Raw genomic sequence first — 17,886 nt, 5'->3', positions numbered from 1 at the left:
TCGGTGATTTCATACAATAAATACAACCTTTGAGTCAGCCTATCCCATGATATCAGACTTTAAGAAAATCGATTTGCAAATTCATAAGTGATGTGAGTCACGAGGTGACTAAAAATCTTCCAGTCTCTGAGTAAGTAATTGATGCAATCGAGCTTACCTGAAAAAAAGAAGCAAAGAAAACAAATTTAATTCATTAGAAGTTGCTTTTGATATATCTTTTGGCAATAATAAATTACAGTAAATTATTCAATATCCGCCATTCAAGAACAAATTTATCCTCACTTTTCCATTTTCCCGTAACCACCCCGCAGTAACCTAAATCAACAATGAAAATTGTAAACAAATTGCCCGAAAAAAGAAATTTCAATTTCTGCTAAAAGAAAACCCATTTTTCATGCAAAAACTCGACACAGAAATCGGCATTTTCTGTGCCAAAATTGTTGGAAATTTGTTTGCCAAATCAATCAAAAGGCCGAGAGAGTGTGATCGGGGGATCATTTCTTCGTAGAATTTTTCACTGTCAAGATCTTGCGGGACATCTGAGGAGTATTATGCAACCCCGTCTATCGAACACATTCATCTTGCGGCTTTTCAGTTGACTTCTTGGACATGCGATAAGGCTTTGCGATATAGAGATCCCAAACTAAAAAAAAGACATGCAATTGATACTTTTACCCCTGACAAAAAAAGGAGGAAAACTACCACAAGAAAGGTTTTTCCCGACTACTGTCCGCGGACACATGACGCGTGTCCTGTTTTTTTTTTGGGACAGTCATCCTAATGCATAATTGTGGGTTCCACTGACAAATCGCTGGAAATTAGTTAATTACATCCACGAAACGAACAAATTCCCTCGCGGCGTAATTAAAATAATTGAAATTGAAAGTGAAATCGCCAAGGGAGGACAGCCCACAAAAAAGGCAATTAAACAATAAAGTTTACACGGCATTAAAAATGCAGCAATATCAACACAGAAAAACATCATTTAAAGCTGTCCGGTTGAAAGTTAGGGGTAAAGATCCAAGATCTGGGACAAAGGACAACCGGATGAGCGGGTTGAATTCTGGTTTGGGATTCCATTTACGGTACCCTAAATATGGTTAACAACCCCCGCTCTGACGTTTTGTGTGATTTAACTTGATGGACATGCGTCGCTTTTGTCGCCGAAGGACAATGCAAGTCCTGCAAACGGATACCAGCAGTACGCTCCCGCTCTTCATTAGCGGACTGGGGAAACAATGCAGCCGTGACTCGTTCAAGTGTGCTCATTAGCAGCGGAAGGGTTGGAAACCCCTAACAGCTTATCCTTATCAAATGCAGTGCACGTTTTTGCCTCGGAATTATTTATTTTTCGTTTTTTTTTCTATCTTGCTTATCAAAGAGACACGTTCCATCGCGCCCAGGCTCATCCCCCTTTGGGCGATCTGAGATAATTCAAAGCTCATATCTTGATGTTATGAAATTTCATGTCCACCGCAGCAGTTATAAAAAATCATCATCATCCAGCACACACAACTGCCCAGCATCCGTCCAACCCGAGTCCATCACTCGATTTCCCTTTAATGTTTGCATAAACGTCATCTACTTCAAAGTGCTTGCCCTGGGTGGTTGGGCTATGCATGCGTAGTTGGGTTGGATATTGGGTTAGATGGCAGCTGTTGGTCGGCAGGATTGGCAGCATCTCATCACTGGTCTGCTGGTGTGGAAAGTGCCGGTGAAAGTGATGAAGAAAAACTTATGTAGATGAGTAAACGGATAGGCCATTTCGGGTTTGTTATGATTATTACAGCTGCTGTTGACCAGGGCATGGAGGTCCTTTTGTCCTACTCAACTCGAAAGTAAAACACGCATTATGCAAACTAATTGTTTATGTCCCGAAAGTGTGCCATGAAAACATTATCTCTAACCAGAGATGTTCGGAGCATGCTTTAATGGGATACCAGCAGCCACAGTTAATGTTTATGATTCAGTCACGTACAGTCTGGATAAAATGGAATGTCCTAACTTGTTAGCTTGTGACAAGGATATTTGTTACTTTCCTGTAATCCCTGAAGTCCCAGGAATTCAGAGGGCTAGTATATATATATATACCTCTGACGACGACCTTAGTAAACTGTCCATTTCAAAGTACTGTATATTTTATGAATCACACCTCATTTGCAAGTCCAATTATGACCCATAGAACCTTCAACTTTTGTTATACGAAATCGGGCGACATCTAAATTACCGCCATCAACTTTGTCCTTTGCCGCATTCATATATCCATGACATTCTTCGGATTCATTTACAAAAAGGAACAATTTCTTTAGCCATTTTCTAGGCTATAATTTTTGATTTGAGGCAATTTCCGTTTACAATCTGTATAATTGGCGCATGCTAAAAGCGATTTGCTGCAGTTGTCCCAGTTGCAGGACAATGACCGACCGTCTGCCCGGGCCATATTCATATTCATATACCATTGACCAGGTCGGCATGCGGCTTCTGTTTCGGCTGGCTTGCGTGTCGAATGTACTGGCAACTGCCAGGATATACCGATACACTGCTTCTCCCTCATCCCGCGGTGCAATTGTCCTGCGCACGAGACACGCGTCATATTTTAATTATGACAGCCGACCAACACACAACACCAAAGGACTCCTGTCCTCCTGTCGGGGCGTATCGCTCCTGTCCTGCCAACCGACTGTCCGTTCGTCGGTCAGTAAGTCAGTCAGTCGGCGGTACGTTGGACCGTAAGTCCGGAACATGGACACGCAACAGACACACAGACATGGATACAAAAAGGGGTTGATCTCTGTTGTCCTCGGTGCGGAAACCGGAAATGCCTCGACTCACCTTTGTTGACAGATTAGTGGCGATCGCCGCGTGGTCCATAAACTTGACATTTTTATTTGACACCTTGATTGTCTAAGCTGGTCACCATTTCGGTTCGGGCCCTATGTGTGGGCTTATTATTACAGAGATTTTTTTGAGTTTTTCATCAGAGGTAAATGTAAAGCCCACATTTTCATAGAACCGGCACGTTCCATAGACCGCAAAGTCCTCAATGCTCCCGTTTATGTTTTATTATTATTTTTTTTTTGCATACATATATGCCGGAAGCATTGTTCTGACTAAACAAACTAGAACTAATGAGAGCACTTTTTCTGCACACGCTGAGTGGTAACATTTTTAGCAAAAATGTTCCAATTATGCGGGCCCTACCAAGTCAAGGTGCAAAAAATAGCGCGGCACTTGACAAATGCCCAGTGGTTCAGCGCTATTCGGTTGTTCATTGAAGGGATGTTGGTGGGCATTTCGACTCTTGATCGATGAACATTGCACATGCCTAAGCAGCGGGCAGTCCAGTCTCTCCCCTATCAATGCACTAAAGTCCTATAGCCATAACTCTCTCTCTCTCTTTTCGTGCTTGCATTAATTTCATTACGATGCATTTTCCTCATTACAGGGCTTGCATTCTATTTTAATGAACTGCGCAGAGTCGCGTGTCCTGTGCCGCGTATCCTGTGCGGGATTTTAAGCGACGCGCAGGCGCAGACAGTTTAAGTGCAGCGCACGCTTTTTTCCAGGGGTGGACACACAGGGGTCGGTCAGTGAGTCAGTTGACCAACGGTCAACTCGCGACGAAGTTCCGCGAGGGGTTGACGAGCTCAAGTCGGAACTCGGAGGGAGTTTGATTGATTACTCAACTGACCGTTGAGTGGACTTAATGGCCATCAAAGCCTAATGCCATTTGTCAATTGTCCTTCAGTCTCATTTGCATGCATTTCGGATTAGTTTGACAGGAACATCGAAATGATTGTATTATATTTAAGAGGGGTTAGAATTAGAGCGCTAACTAGGTCGGAAGTTTAAACATCAGGCAAATAAGGAATTGATGTTCATTGTACAGTTTTTGAACTAGAAATTATGCTTTGTTCTTAGTTTCGTTTTAAAGAAAGTTTCATTTAAGAAGAGCAAGGTCTCACATCTAAGTTAGTTTAATTTAAAGTCGTTTTGTATCTTAAGCAGCTTTATATCTTTCCTTTTAAGAATAAATTTATCTAAAGCCCATTTATTTTCCAACATTTAATCTCTGGTGAATCCTCAATCCCCCTTAAGCCCAATTGATTCAATGTTTTCGCTTTGCAATTTTTTGTTTCACATATCCACAACAGGGCGTGCTCTATTTTGGGCCTACGGCTGCAGGCTAGAAGATTTTTTCACACTGACGTTGACAGAATGTCAGGCCAGGATTTATGTCCTGGCAGGTAGGCAGGGCAGGGTTACAAAGAGTAAAAAAAAAAACAAAATAGCAAATAAAAGGTAGAACAACATACGACAACTGTCATTCATGGACTTGTCCAAATGCGGGAAATTCCGTTGCGTTTGCGAATGTTGGCCATTTTCGGAATTTGATCCTGTTGATGCTGAAATCCTTTTAGCTCTGCCATGCCGGGTAATTAGTCGCCTGTCAGCGTTTGGTTTGTGCTGCGACTTAGGATAGGATCCAGCAAGGATTTGCCACCTGCGCACACACAGAGGCGCTGCTCGAATGTCCTGCGGCAGGCGTAATCTATCAGCGGCAAAAGGCAACAATGTGCGACATATTCCCCTTTCCAGGGAATGTGTCTGTCCTACATTTGATGAAATGTCTGTGTGTGTGCCAAATGAGAAATCGCCATGTGCTGCAGCTCCTTCATTATCTTCCTGGGCCAGAAGTAGGCTGGCTCTGCCCCCGTTTACTGACTGCATAAAAAGGATAACACAGTAAACATCAACATCAGTAGCAGTAGCAGCAGCAGCAGCAGCAGCAGCAGCTACTAAATGAGTTTTGCTCTACATTGAAGCCGATGCTCAGAGCTGCTCCTCTTTATCCTGAATCGCCTCTTTATCCTGCTGGCATTGTATGCCAAAGTGGGTCGGCGGTTTGTTGTCGCAAAACTGTCGCTTGTTCAAAGTCCAACTCACAATGCCCTGACATACATGCTCTGTCCCAATGTGTTGGATAAAAGATGGAACTCTTCTATCCCTGGAATACGGAATCACGAATCCCGTCACGTCGCAGGCGTCATCAGAACAAATTAGCTTAAATGCGTCTGGGCTTTTGTCCCTCATCTCACACCTTCTCCTCTGATTTACGAGACAGAGACAATCGCCCAGACTCACTCAGCTGTCTGTATAATTGGCTTAGATCGATTTGATGATCTGTGACGATCGATTTGATATAATTGGGCATAGGGCTCTACAATTTCAAAGAAAAGAGGGTTTAGGGATCGGAAATCATAAAGTATAGTAAAATCTTAGTTTTCAGTCAAGGATTGGGTTGGCTTTAAGGCACTTAAATAATGTTATGGATAATTTAATAAATAAAACTCATTATGATTTAAGTTCTTTACAAATAGTAAGAAGTAAGTAAGAATAGTAAGAAAATTAATTTAAAGTCTGTGTTGTTACCAACTTTCAGTCTTATTGTTGAATCTAAAATCTTAAATACTTTGTAAGAAATATAATTCTTTAAGATTCTGCGGAACTTACATAATACTGACTGTTTATCGCAACTAAAAAACCATTGTGGCCACCAGAAACCCACAAAATCCAACTTAAATGCTTTCTGTAAAACCCCCAAAATAGACTCTTAACTGAAAATTCCCGAGCAGCCCATTGTGAGCTGTCTGTCACAACTGCAGATTTTAGGACTCCAAAAAAACGAAATGAGACCAAAAGGATTGTAAATGAAATGAGTTCGTTGCGAAACGGCAAACATTTTCAGCCTCAATTGCAGTCGTTGTCAGGACGACGGAAGAACAGGCGCGGGAACAGGAACTGCCGGGAGGGAAGCCAGAGGCAGACATTCAGTCGGCTACTTCCTTGACACGGACATAAAAACCTAAATAGTTAATCCTTTTCCTTTTATTTTGTTTTTCTTGGGCCCTCCAGAAGATTGCGAAAAACGCCTGAAGGCGCAGGCCAAGGATGCTGGGATGTGGGACGGTGGAAGGGAATCCTGGTGAAGCCTGTGAATTTGTCAAAGAGTTGTGCAAACATTCGGGGGATTCGGGGTAGCCGAAAACAAGAGCAGCAACAAATCGAATGCAATCAAAATTAAAGCGCTTAGAGCTGTGACAACAGCGGGGCAAACAATCGCGGAGCCGAAGGATGGAGGGCACAATCCTTTCGGGATTTCGCACAAAGCATCCCTGGGATGTCCTGCCGGCAATTTAAGCGAATTAAAACGAAGTTCGTATTGATTTAGGTTTTTGGCTCAGCAACGTATAAAAACGAAATACCCAAAAGAAGGACGAAGACATCTCCTGCTGTGGCTTAAGAAAAAATATATATACGAGTATATGTATATACATTGAAGAAAACAGAGCAAGCTAGGGGAAAACATGCAAACAAAAAACAAAAATACGCCACTCGAAGCGTTTAACTTTGGCTTAAGTGTTTGCCAGGACGTGCCAGGAGCAAAACCCTTTACCGCCTTACCTGACGGCCCGAAAAACGTGCAACGTTGCAATGGCTGCGGTGAGCGGCAACCGAAAAAAAAAAAAAAATCCCTCCAAGTGTCATCGACACTTGTGCGGCTGCCTTAAGGGTTGTGCCCCCTCTCGCGAACTGAGGAACTGGATCTGGAACCGGAACAGGATCGGTGGAAGGAGCATCCCGGGCAACAGTGCCACAGGAGGAGGAGCACCGTAGGCCTGAATGTGTCGCCTAAGTGCTAATAATTGTGCCCTTGCACAGTCGGAGGTCTCCTTGGGTTAAAGAAAGGGATAAAACGAAAAACTTGAACCGAAAACCTTTCAAGACTTCCCACTGCTAGGTACATTAATAGGGATATACGAAGAACTCCACCCAGTCAATTTAACCAAACTTTGTTCATCTCGAATGCATAATGACTGAGATCTGATCTAGAGGCGGAATATTTACATTGGGCAAATCACGAGAGCTATGAATTATCGTAATTTGTGGTAATATAAGGCTGGGAAATGGTTGATTGGAAAATGAATAAATTAAATGTAAAAAAAAAGGTTAAGAAAAATATATCGATTTGGGTACGTCTATATATCAAGAAAATAACAAAAAAGGTTTAATAACCTGATATACTTTTAGTATTACACAAAATGGAAACCCATTGTCTTTTGATTACATTACGAATTTTAAGATATTCATTTTCGCTTGGATTTCCATCTTCCATTCTGCATATTCCAACAATGAAAACCATTTCAGTCAATATCCAACACTGAGAACTACATTGAGTGATTAATGATCATCAAAAAATCTGCACTAAACTGTGAACGCCATGAATGTAAGTTCAATCCATTGACCAGAATTTGCTCATTAATGGTCTGGGCCATTCCTGGCACATCCTGATCCCAGATCAAAGAAGTCGAGCAGTGAAAAATTTTTTTGCCTGCCTGTCCACTCCATTAGTGGCGAAAAAAGATCCCCATCATTAGCCAAAAACTCGACACACGAAGGATGATTAATGATCCTTGGTCCTGGGCCAGGACATGCGCCGAGTGCAGCTCTCAAGTGCAAACCACTGAACCGTTACGAATAAATCATATCTGAAACCGCAAATTGATCGAAGTTTGATGACGTTCGGGAACAGTTTCTATATATTTTTTCTGAGCTGTCTTTGGTTTTTTCCAATACTTTTTGTTTCTGAGACTGGCGTCTTTGTGTCCTTTATCAATGTGCTCTCATCTAAGAAATTACTTTCACATAATTTGTGTTGCCATTTAGCCGATCGATTTTGTTAAGTTTTGTATGATTTATTTCCCTTCTTTAGGATTGTCCTCATCCCTCTGGAGAGATAAAACAGATCGATTACCGCTTTCTTGAATGGAGCGTAATCGGATCAGATAAAACCGCAGAAGAATACAAAAACCCTTAAGGACTATTTGCTCATAATGGAAACTTCAGTGACACAAAGTTAAACTCTCCAAATCTGATGCTGAGATAGATAATCAACCAGAACCGCAGAAAAGTGATCTCAGATCAAAAGAAAAAGAGCCATCCAGGGAGCAATTAGTATTATCAGGAAGAATATATATTGATTACCTTTCTGAACACATTTTAAGAAATTTAGAAGTCTTAAATTCCAGATTATATACTATTATATTTATCTAAAATAAACTATTTCCCTAAGCATAAATTCAATTAAATTCGATGCTCAAACTTCCTTTAACACCTCGCAGATGTGAGTCTATTCCCTTGTACTTCCTCATCATCCGCAGGATATGTCGGCAAACATTAGATTCGAGCAAGGAATCCGCTTGACTCCTAATCCTGACAACACGAAAGCTAAACTGAAAATCGTGTAGTGAAAGGAACTTTAATTACGTCTAATTATTCAAGCGTAACGTGACGGGATGAGGCGTCCCAAGACAGCGAGGATTACAGACACTCTCACACAATTTGGGCAGGACGGACAGCTATTCGTCTGTCGTGTCAGAAATCCAGGATTAAACATATGTAGATCAGCCAAGAAGACCCCTGCCAGGGGGCTGATTTTTTGTTCGTTTTCATCTTGACTGACTGAGATTTTTTTTCCATCTTGGCTTGCAGCTTGAGTAACCGCACGGGGGAAAAAAAATACATCACAATTCGAAGGACAATGCCTGGCAGCACATCCTTATGAGATTAAAAATGCAAATCAGCTGAAGGCAGCCGCAAGGAAAAATATGAAGAGTCCAGAGGACAAGGAATGACGTTGCAGTTGGGCGGAGGGAAAATTGTAATTGTTGTCTGTCGTTTGAGGATGAGGCTAAGGCTGAGGATGAACTGCGGTGTGGCCTGCCCAAAAACATGACAGCTTCATGTGTGTGCGGTGTCGTCCTTTTCGTCCCGAAGGCAGCTGCGCATGCGCCGTGATGATGAGACTGATGTCTTGGCGGTTGGACGAATATTTGTGCAGTTTTGCATTGATTTTCATTAGCATCTACCGCTTTCCCATTTTTTCTAACATTTTTTGTTTATTCTCGTGGAGGATTTTCGGAAATTTTTTTACAGCCGCTTGCATGATTTGAAATAATTTTGATGAATGACTGGAGTTGGGTTTGAGATTGTTGCCATAGCTGCTGACATGCAAGGATAACTTTATTTCGTCATGGTTATGTGGTGTTGCAAATGAGTTGGGTGAAGTTAAAAGGAATATAGCAAAAAAAAACCTAGATTGGTTATGCTAGATTCACAGAAATCCAATTTAAACATAAAAAAAACTTAAAGGATCATACAAATGTCATTTCCTAAATAAAAAATATAATTTTTTGCCATTAGTACCTCCTTTATCTGAAACATATTTTATTGATTAGAATCCATATTCACATACTTGCTCTACATAGCTTTTAACATTCAACAATTCCCAGGTAATGTTGCTTTTCCAAATCCATAAAACTCTAACAAATGACTCTAATGAAACATAAAATTAACAAAGCATCATAAACAATTCGAACACAGATTGTATTTTGTAGGATTTTCGAATTCGAGGGTCTTAACCCTTGGACTCATAAGACAATGGCGCCAAAGGGTTAAAGGTGTAAACATTTGACAAAAGTGTCACATCAAAGATACGACTGTGCTCTGCAACAGCTGTCCATTGCTGGAAGATTAAATGGTGGTAAAATTCGAAAGGAGAACGGCAGGACACCTCCTTCTTTGTCATGGTAATGGAGCAGCTTGCCGTGGTACGAGAACTGATTTGGATATGGAAACCATATCGGAAAAGGAAACACAATCGCGACCAACTGCAAGTGTATGCATTTCTTGGTTTGACAGCTGTCAAAATGCTAATAAGTCATATTCAGTGTTTGCGAGTGCCTCCTTGTGCATGCCAGGCAAGGATTAAGGAATGTAATTGAAATCAATGATTGATTGATTGATGGATCGTTCGGAGTGTGAAAGAGTAAAGCTAACGAACATGTGGGCTGCCTTCATTAGCGGTACCAGCAGATATGGAAGTGATAGCGTATATTGATTAGTAAATATTAAAAAATTACATTTAATTTTTCATGTGGTAAAGGAAAGTTAAAGTTCATCAAAGCAAAGGCACTAAATGTTTGGGCTTAGCAACTTCAATTCCTTGGGGCATTAATTCATTAAGCCCCAACCAATTCCATTTTCAAGGAATTTCTCAATTAGAGCAGCCAGCAGAGCAACAAATTGATTGATTCCCATCATTCCCACCTCAGGAGAGTAAGAGAGCTGGGACTTAAATAAGGAGATAAGCCCAACTTGCAGACGAAGCAGGCAAGCTACGTCAAAGAGACTGCAAGTCTGTAGAATGTAATCCTGTTAGGCAAAACTTTGGACATGCCTCGAGGACGAAGTTCCATGGCAACCCATCTGCAGCCTCGAAGCAAATGCGCAATTTTCAGCTTGACTTGGCCCATGAAACAAATTCGAGATGAGTACACAGGGGCATGTCAACCTTAATTGAAAAAATAAAAACTAAAGCGCACGAAACTGAGCCGCATCCTTGCAACCTTCTGCCGCATCCTTTTTGCTTCTATATTTCTTTCTTTTTTATTCGGCGGCGGCTGTTCATTTACAGGACAGCGCACCTTTTCTTCGCGTGCGATTTTCAGGAAATTGCGCTGCTCAATTACAGCGAATCCGTGAGCTGGGTTATTTTGAATTTTCCTCATCTCGTTTTCACCGTTGACTTGGCCAGGACAATTGCCGCGAAAGGGGCACAGGGCGCAGGAGTCGCAAACTTACTACGTTTCAAATTAAAACCCATTTAATGCGCAACAAGAGGGAAAACAACGACGTCAGCTTCTCGTCTTTAAGTAAACAAAAGGCCATTCCATATGGAGGCCCGTCCTTTGTCGTAACCCATTTTGTATCTTATCTCGTTGTACAGTTTGGACACTCTATGATTTATTTCCCCCTTCAGAAGTGGCTCTATGTCTCTCTAATGAAGCCTAATTCGAGTGTTCAACAATTCAGTGCATCATAAATTTTAAATTAAACCCAATTTCTGGCAGTCAATCCTTGGCGCAAAAGGGGTTGCCCAGAATGCAAATATTTACGTCTTTCACCAGTGTGGAAAATGAAAGGCAAAGCTTTGCATTCGCTCTTTCAATTAGCCTTGTGGCAGGACTGTTGCTGGCAGCAGGTGAGGCCTGAAAGCCGCTCAGGAGGGCCAAAAACCAGAGTAGGCAATTAAAGTTGGTCTATGGTGGGCTCCAAGGATTTGGGCAACTTCAAAGAGGGGCAGTTAAGTGGTTAAACCTCGTTTCGAGAGGTTGTTTTAAGAGGTAAGATGAAGTTATGAAAGGGATGTTAACTAATTAGGTAAAGAAGAATAAACTAATTAAGAACTTCAAATGACAAGTTGTTTATGAAGAAATATGTTTTTATGTTATAGTGTGAGTGATATTTTAAATAGTTAATATTTTATTTACCTAAAACTCCTAAAGAGAAAACTTTAAGAACTCAAAACAAAGCCTACGACCTCCCCTATACCAAAGTAACTCATAAAATCTTTCCATCGTGGGATACCCATAAAGGATACTTAAGATCCCTTTGGAAAACGTAACTACCTCCAGCTGAGGCCCTCGAGCAGCCACCCAGGGAGCCTGAGGCATATGCAAAAACCAACACTTAAGTGTCTCCCATTGAAAATGAGATGAGTTCAGTAGATTTTTTTTTCTTGTGGTCTTACACAAATCGAGGTTAATCAAACTAGGCCAAAGCAATGGCTTAGAGCAGTGGGTTGGCGGTAGATGCAGCTAAAGGAATTTAATGGCTTTTGGAAAATTGCCTCGTAAATGTCAACAAATGGATGGGGTTGGGTTACCATTGCCGTATACTCGTAGTTTTCGATTTCGAATGGCAGGCTTCTTGGCTTCCGCAGGCTGGGATTGTGGCCAAAAAGTCTGTTAGTCGGCAAGGACAATGCACAATGCAACAGACTGTCCGGTAGGTCGTAAAACTTCCTACGAGACAATGCCACAACCAGCAGGACATCTCACAGATGGGCACTGAGCACGTACTCATGAGAAGACCCAAAACGGCTTTTTGTTTATTTTTTGCATTATGACAATCTCTTGAGGAGACGCAAGGTGTGCCCTGGAATACGTAAAGAAAAGAGAAAGATGGCTCGTAAATTGCAAATGAAATGAGCCAAAACGAATTTCATTGCGGTGAAAGAAAGCGGGAGAGTTTTTAAAGACAGAGTTTTGAAGAGATACCAAAGATCAAGGAGATGCTCTACAATCCTCTGAACTAATTAACAACAAATGATGACATTAGACCGCAATATAAAAAAAAAAAAACCTCAACGAAATCTGGCAAAGCATATAAAAAGAGACATTAATACAATGGCAAAAAAATAACCAGCTGCTGGCAAAGCCACTGGCAAATCTGAGGCTAGAAAGTGTTGGACCGAAACTCGGAGGACCACCCGTCGAAGTCCTGCTGTGACAGGACTCGTGCTTCGGTTTGAACCCGGCGATTGAGATGTCCTGCTGGCGCTGCTCGGCAGTGTTTTTTCTCATTTCCCAATCCGATTATGGACTTTGCTTTCGCCTCCCCTCAACGCACAAAGATCAACAATAATTTATGGTAGAAACGATTAGAACACTAAATGGAGGTCCCCAAAAATAGAAATTGATGATGAACTCCGAGAATATTTACTCACTGCCAATAAACGGGAAATCTAATCTGGCTTACCTGTAAAGAGAGTTAAAGAAATAATGATTTATTAGTACTTCAATTATAATTAGAAAGTGGGTTTCTAAAAAGTGTATCTTGCTTCAAATAATGTAAATAAACACAGCTTAAGAATCATTCGTATATAGTAAATATTTAAACAAAAACAAGAATAATAATGACAAGACTTTAATTCCTTAAATCTATGTAGAACATTGTCAAGTACACCTCGAAATCAAACCAAATAAAGTACACGTAATTCCCATTAATTTTGTTATCAATCGTTTCCTAAGACATTTATTCACATTTTAGCACTCGAAACACCTGGCAGTCGACTTCCTCGACGGCAGCACTTCAGCAAATTGGCTCCACCGGCAGAATGCCTTCGACCAGGCCCAAAATGATAGCGGTAATCTCATACCAGGCAATATTGTCCAAAACCACATTCATTGGCGGAACAATTAGCTCCTCCATGAATTGAGAGACTTCCGTGGGATTATCATTGATCAAAATATCAAGATACTCCTTGATCAGATCATTTATGAATTTCGAATACAATCGACTGTTCATAATCCCCGTGGTCTGGGATTTAGCCTCCTCCAATTCCCAGTTTACTTTCCAGCTTTTAACGTACACCCCACTGGTGGCCGACTTCGGGCGAATGATGAAGCTGCCATTAGCTCGGAAGTTGATCAACTCCAGGTTAAAGACACCATCACCCCACAGAGAGAAATCTCCACCAAAAAGACTAGCCAAGATGTTTAGTTTATAGTTTGAGCTCTTCAGGGATATCTTGGGGAAGTTCATGTCAAACTTAATGGTGTGCAGAATATTGTTCCACTCCAATTTGGAGAACTCATAGCTATCCAGGCCCTCGATAATAAGTTCAGTGAAGTTTCCATTGCATCTGAGGTTTAATATTGTTAATGTAGAAAATAATTTCTAAAACGAAATGATTTATTTACCCAAAGCTTGCTGATCTGATGCCGATTTCCTTGTAGGCTATCTGTGCTGGGGCCAAAATTGGAACCCCTCTGTCTGGATAACCACATCGCATCTGCAAACGCACAAACTCCGTGAGTTCGCGCAGCTCATCATCGAAGAGCTTGCCAGAGCCCAGGGAGCAGCAAAGAAGGGCCACAAAAATTACACAAGAAGTTCTCATCGCGAATGCCAAATAGGAACTGCTAATGATTCAAGACAAACATGTAGTTTTTTCCCTTTCCCAATCAGCAATAACGATTAGCCACTTAAGTAGCGAAAAACGATAAGATTGGATTAGGCAGGTGCAAAGGAGATAAACGTTTGTGTTCCCATATTCATTCGGAATTTGAAATGTAATAAGAAAGAAAACCGAATGCTGAGGATGCAAGTCTTAAACTTAGCCTTTAAAACTATGATTTAAGTTCGTTCTTATTAAAAGGAATTATATAACTAGATTTTTTAAATTTAATCCTCCACTTATTGATTGATAACAGGAAACCAAAGATAGACACAGATTATGAAAACCCCCAAAAGTAGACTAATGATTGAAAATATCGACAAGTATTTATTCACGTCCCACTCTGAACTTAAGCCCAGGGATCGGCGGAGGGATCGCAGTCGACGACGATCGGATCGTCCTCGCTCTCACCATCGCTGCTTGACAGGATCAAGTCCACAATGGTCCAGAAGTCCTTACCCTTCAACATTTTGTTCACTTTTGGCACGATGGTGCTCTCAATGGTCTCAGAAATGGAATCCTGGTTGTCATTAATAGCCTTCACCACGATGTTCTCCAGTTGGCTGTTGATGGCACGGTTAATCTGGCCGTTGCCCATGAATCCACTAATGTCCGAGGTCACGGACTCTAGAGAGATGGTGGTCTTCAGGGAGGTGATCTTGGCAGAGCCCCACAGCATGGGGAGTTTGTACTTCAGGGTGCCGGCAATGCGCAGGTTAATCAGATCGAACAACAGCTCTCCGGATCCCTCGTACTCCACGGACAGACCCAACTGACGCAGGGCATCGATCAGAGTATCAGTGCTGTACTTCTGGGCGGTGGTATCAATGTTCTGGAACAGGAAATCGAAGGTCACCTTGCTGGTAATCACGTTCAGCTTGAACTTCTGGATTTTGAAGTCATCCAGACCGGCGATCTTGAGGTGGAAGACATGGTTAAGGGTCTCGAAGATGCCCTTCTTGAAGTCCAGATCGAATTCGTTGATGCGAAGAGGGGCCAGGACGGGGATACCATACTGGGGCCATCCGCACTCCATCTGCTTCTGGAGCTTGCGGATGAAGCGACGGGCCTGCCAGGACACGATGAACTGGGGGGCAACTAAGGAATTGTTTTTTAATTTTTAGTTAGGAGCCCACAACACTGGTAATGCTCAACAACCTTCTAGTTTTATCTTTAAGATACAAGTTAAATTTCTCTTTAACTAAACAAAAACATAAATCTTGCAGTATTATTACAAAATTTGGGAGCAATTATAATTTATAATTTCGGAATAAACGTAGTTTAACTGCAGATATTTTATAATTTAATCTAATAACTGCTGCTGCTGATTTACTATCTCAAAATGTTCGACCTAGTCTCACCTTCAACTCCCTCTTGAGGCTCCACAAACAGATCGATGTCACCATTCTGATCCGCCAACTCCAAAAGACGCTGTTCCACCTTGTTGGGCAGAGTGCCGGCAGCACAAACGGCCACTAGGCAGGCCAAGACTACCAGGAAACGCATGGTTGATTGTGGCTTTTAGCAACTAAATTTGCTACTGAATTGGCTAACCCCCAGCCAGAGTCTTATATACCAAAATCCGTTATAGGCGATAACGCAAAAAGGTGATACTGGACGGAGATAGCAGGCGGAATTGGGACTAATTAAAACGTAGATCGGCTCGCTTGAATTGCTTTTTATTGATGGTGCTACCTTATTCTACCTTCCTGGACTCCACTGCCAACCAGGGAGCAGGAGTGGGGTTGCAGGTGCCAGAGCTGGCGGACAGCAGAGTAAACAGATACCAGATCTTGTGACCCGTGAGATGAGAATTGACCAAAGGCACGAAGATCTCCTCGATCTTGGCGCTAATCGCCTTCTGGTTGCCATTGATAAAGGCCGGCACCTCCTTGTCAACCATGTCGTTGATAAACTCATTGATCCTTCCGTTTCCCATAATACCGCCAATGTTGGAGGACACACCGCCCAGGCCAACGACACAGCTGAACTTATAGATCTTGATGGAACCGAAGATGAAGGGCATCTTGTACTTGAACTCGCCCTGAATCGACAGATTCTCCAGGCTAAAGGACAAAGGACCCGAGCTCTCGTAACGGACTGACAATCCAAGTTGCTTCAGGAGATCCATAAAGGTGTTGGTGTCTAAATAGTGAGCGCTGGCCTTAAGCTCCTTGAATTTGAAATGGAACTTGACCTTCTTGCTGAAGGTGTAGCTGACCTTCAGCTGCTTAATCTCCATTTCTTCCAGGCCATCGAAACGGAAGCGCAAGAACTGAAGCAGGGTACTAAAGCAGGAAGTTAGAGGCTGCGATGGTACTTTCTCAATTAATAGTTACTCACTCGACAACAGACTCAGCCAAGTGGATGCGCAGATCAGCATTGGTGTAGGGAGCCAGAGGAGGGATTCCATATTCGGGCCATCCGCAAGGCAATTGCTTAAGCAAGCCATTAATGGCCTTCTTGGCCGATCCATTCAAGATCAGACCCTGAGTATCAGGCTTGGCGGCTATTTGCGGGGGATTACAGCATAATTAGCTCTCTATCTTGTTAAGATTTGGGTTGGGACACTTACGATTACGCTCCACCAGCTGATTCCACTGCTCCTCGGTGAGCAGCTGCACATCGTAGGCTGCTACGCAGGCCAAAAGGGCCACAAAAACACAAACGATAGCTTTCATTGTATAGCCACTTGTTAATTGTTCCAGTTGGTCAGAGGCTTTTATAGCAAAGCTTGGGGATTTGAAGGGTAGGGTGAAGGGGAGGCAGTCTCACTTAACCAGGTTGACATACACATGTTAATCATTTCTACTGATTAGCTAAACTCCGATGAACGTAACGCACGATTCTCGATAGGCTCCCGATTTAATGCTAAGGAATCCAATCACTCGGCAAGTGGTTTGTAAGACCACAAAGCAAAAATAACACTTGTATCGCTTAAGTGGCTTGTTTTAGCCTAATCTCGACGTCCGATTGGCCAATTGAACGTCAAATCATTAAAACAATATATATTGCCTATCATTGCGAAAGAAATACACCAGGATTATTGGCAAATAAAGAAGGTACCGCGTCGGACTTGTTGCAGGTGTCCACGGATTACCGGTGTTGACTGATTCGTATCACTCATTTGGGGGTAAACTCTATTGTCTTCAAAGCTTCATCGACTTCTTTGGCACTCTTGAAGGCCTTTTAGGTTTCCTATTAAGTGATTTATTGATTTTTGATTAAGATTTTATAATGGGAACTACTAAATGTGTGAAACTATTTTTTGATGGCTGTGTTGGGCTAGGACTGACGGATACTTTGCTGGTCATATATCATTTAGTCAGTATTTGGCTAGCCATCTGGTGTTGACCGTATGCTTTTGTTTATAAATAGTTCCATTTGCAGGTCCTTTAAATACGCCATTCAAGTTATCGGCCATAAATCACTCAATGCACTTCAAAGTGCTTTGATTATAAATCAAAAAACAAACTTTTTGCAGACTTTAGATTCACAGAAGTGCATGGATTATTTTAATCCGAAACAAAGTTCTGGAGAAGATTATCATCGTGGGGTTTTCTTGGGTTTTAGCGCATTTCTTAAACAAGTAGATACTTTAAAAGGTTTTGTTTACTTTTAATAATAAATGTGAATGGAAAAGTTTTACAAAACAATTCTTTCGATTTTAAGATAGCTAATATATAATGTTTGAAAAAACACATTAAAAAGCCAAAAAGTGTGTTTCAGATCACTGATAATGCTTTGGAACAGACCTACTATTTGTTTCCAAGTCAACTAATCTCAGAGAACCCTATATTTCAAGAGGGCTTATAGCCAAAACAACTTTTAAACTAAGCCATGAACCATAATGATGGCAAGACACTCACCCCAATTAGACTTTGAACACACTTTCCCTAACAGGATGGGAATGTTTTTGTTTGAGTGAAAACTATCTAACTTTTTATCCGCTTGGCAGATCTGATCATGCTACGGGATAAGTACCCCGATGTATATAATATAACTAATCATTAAAATTAAAA

General features: G+C 41.7%; 4 protein-coding genes across 4 annotated transcripts in view; all 4 read right to left on the bottom strand.

Moving 5' to 3' along the window:
* The window catches only part of LOC108105782 (centaurin-gamma-1A), a 54,101-nt gene that overhangs the window by 26,204 nt on the left and 10,011 nt on the right, over nt 1-17,886 (bottom strand). The window lies entirely within an intron of this gene.
* Nucleotides 12,912-13,845, bottom strand: LOC108105787. Its single transcript, XM_017212514.2, has 2 exons — nt 13,608-13,845; nt 12,912-13,549 (listed from the first exon to the last, which is right to left on the bottom strand). Exons 1-2 carry the CDS (start codon nt 13,805-13,807, stop codon nt 12,997-12,999), a joined length of 753 nt encoding a protein of 250 aa, XP_017068003.2. The 5' UTR covers nt 13,808-13,845; the 3' UTR covers nt 12,912-12,996.
* LOC108105784 lies at nt 14,172-15,387 on the bottom strand. The gene is made up of 2 exons (XM_017212510.2): nt 15,226-15,387; nt 14,172-14,962 (listed from the first exon to the last, which is right to left on the bottom strand). Exons 1-2 carry the CDS (start codon nt 15,368-15,370, stop codon nt 14,214-14,216), a joined length of 894 nt encoding a protein of 297 aa, XP_017067999.1. The 5' UTR covers nt 15,371-15,387; the 3' UTR covers nt 14,172-14,213.
* Nucleotides 15,528-16,545, bottom strand: LOC108105785. The gene is made up of 3 exons (XM_017212511.2): nt 16,440-16,545; nt 16,208-16,373; nt 15,528-16,152 (listed from the first exon to the last, which is right to left on the bottom strand). The coding sequence occupies exons 1-3, from the start codon at nt 16,543-16,545 to the stop codon at nt 15,561-15,563; spliced, it is 864 nt and encodes a 287-aa protein (XP_017068000.2). The 3' UTR covers nt 15,528-15,560.

The sequence above is a fragment of the Drosophila eugracilis genome, unplaced genomic scaffold (assembly GCF_018153835.1).
Source record: "Drosophila eugracilis isolate 14026-0451.02 unplaced genomic scaffold, ASM1815383v1 contig_353, whole genome shotgun sequence".
Classification (NCBI taxonomy): Eukaryota; Metazoa; Arthropoda; class Insecta; order Diptera; family Drosophilidae; genus Drosophila; species Drosophila eugracilis.
Note: the sequence above shows the minus strand (reverse complement) of the source record. Positions and strands in the feature narration are given on the sequence as shown.

Excerpts from the sequence above, each read along its gene's own strand:
- LOC108105787 (XM_017212514.2), bottom strand. The coding sequence starts at position 13,807 with ATGAGAACTTCTTGTGTAATTTTTGTGGCCCTTCTTTGCTGCTCCCTG. Across the intron at positions 13,550-13,607 it reads ATCAGATCAGCAAGCTTTGG|ATGCAATGGAAACTTCACTG; the intron begins GTAAATAAATCA and ends ATTAAACCTCAG.
- LOC108105784 (XM_017212510.2), bottom strand. The coding sequence starts at position 15,370 with ATGCGTTTCCTGGTAGTCTTGGCCTGCCTAGTGGCCGTTTGTGCTGCC. Across the intron at positions 14,963-15,225 it reads GCCTCAAGAGGGAGTTGAAG|TTGCCCCCCAGTTCATCGTG; the intron begins GTGAGACTAGGT and ends ACAATTCCTTAG.
- LOC108105785 (XM_017212511.2), bottom strand. The coding sequence starts at position 16,545 with ATGAAAGCTATCGTTTGTGTTTTTGTGGCCCTTTTGGCCTGCGTAGCA. Across the intron at positions 16,374-16,439 it reads TCAGCTGGTGGAGCGTAATC|CCGCCAAGCCTGATACTCAG; the intron begins GTAAGTGTCCCA and ends CCCCGCAAATAG. Across the intron at positions 16,153-16,207 it reads TTGGCTGAGTCTGTTGTCGA|TACCCTGCTTCAGTTCTTGC; the intron begins GTGAGTAACTAT and ends TTCCTGCTTTAG.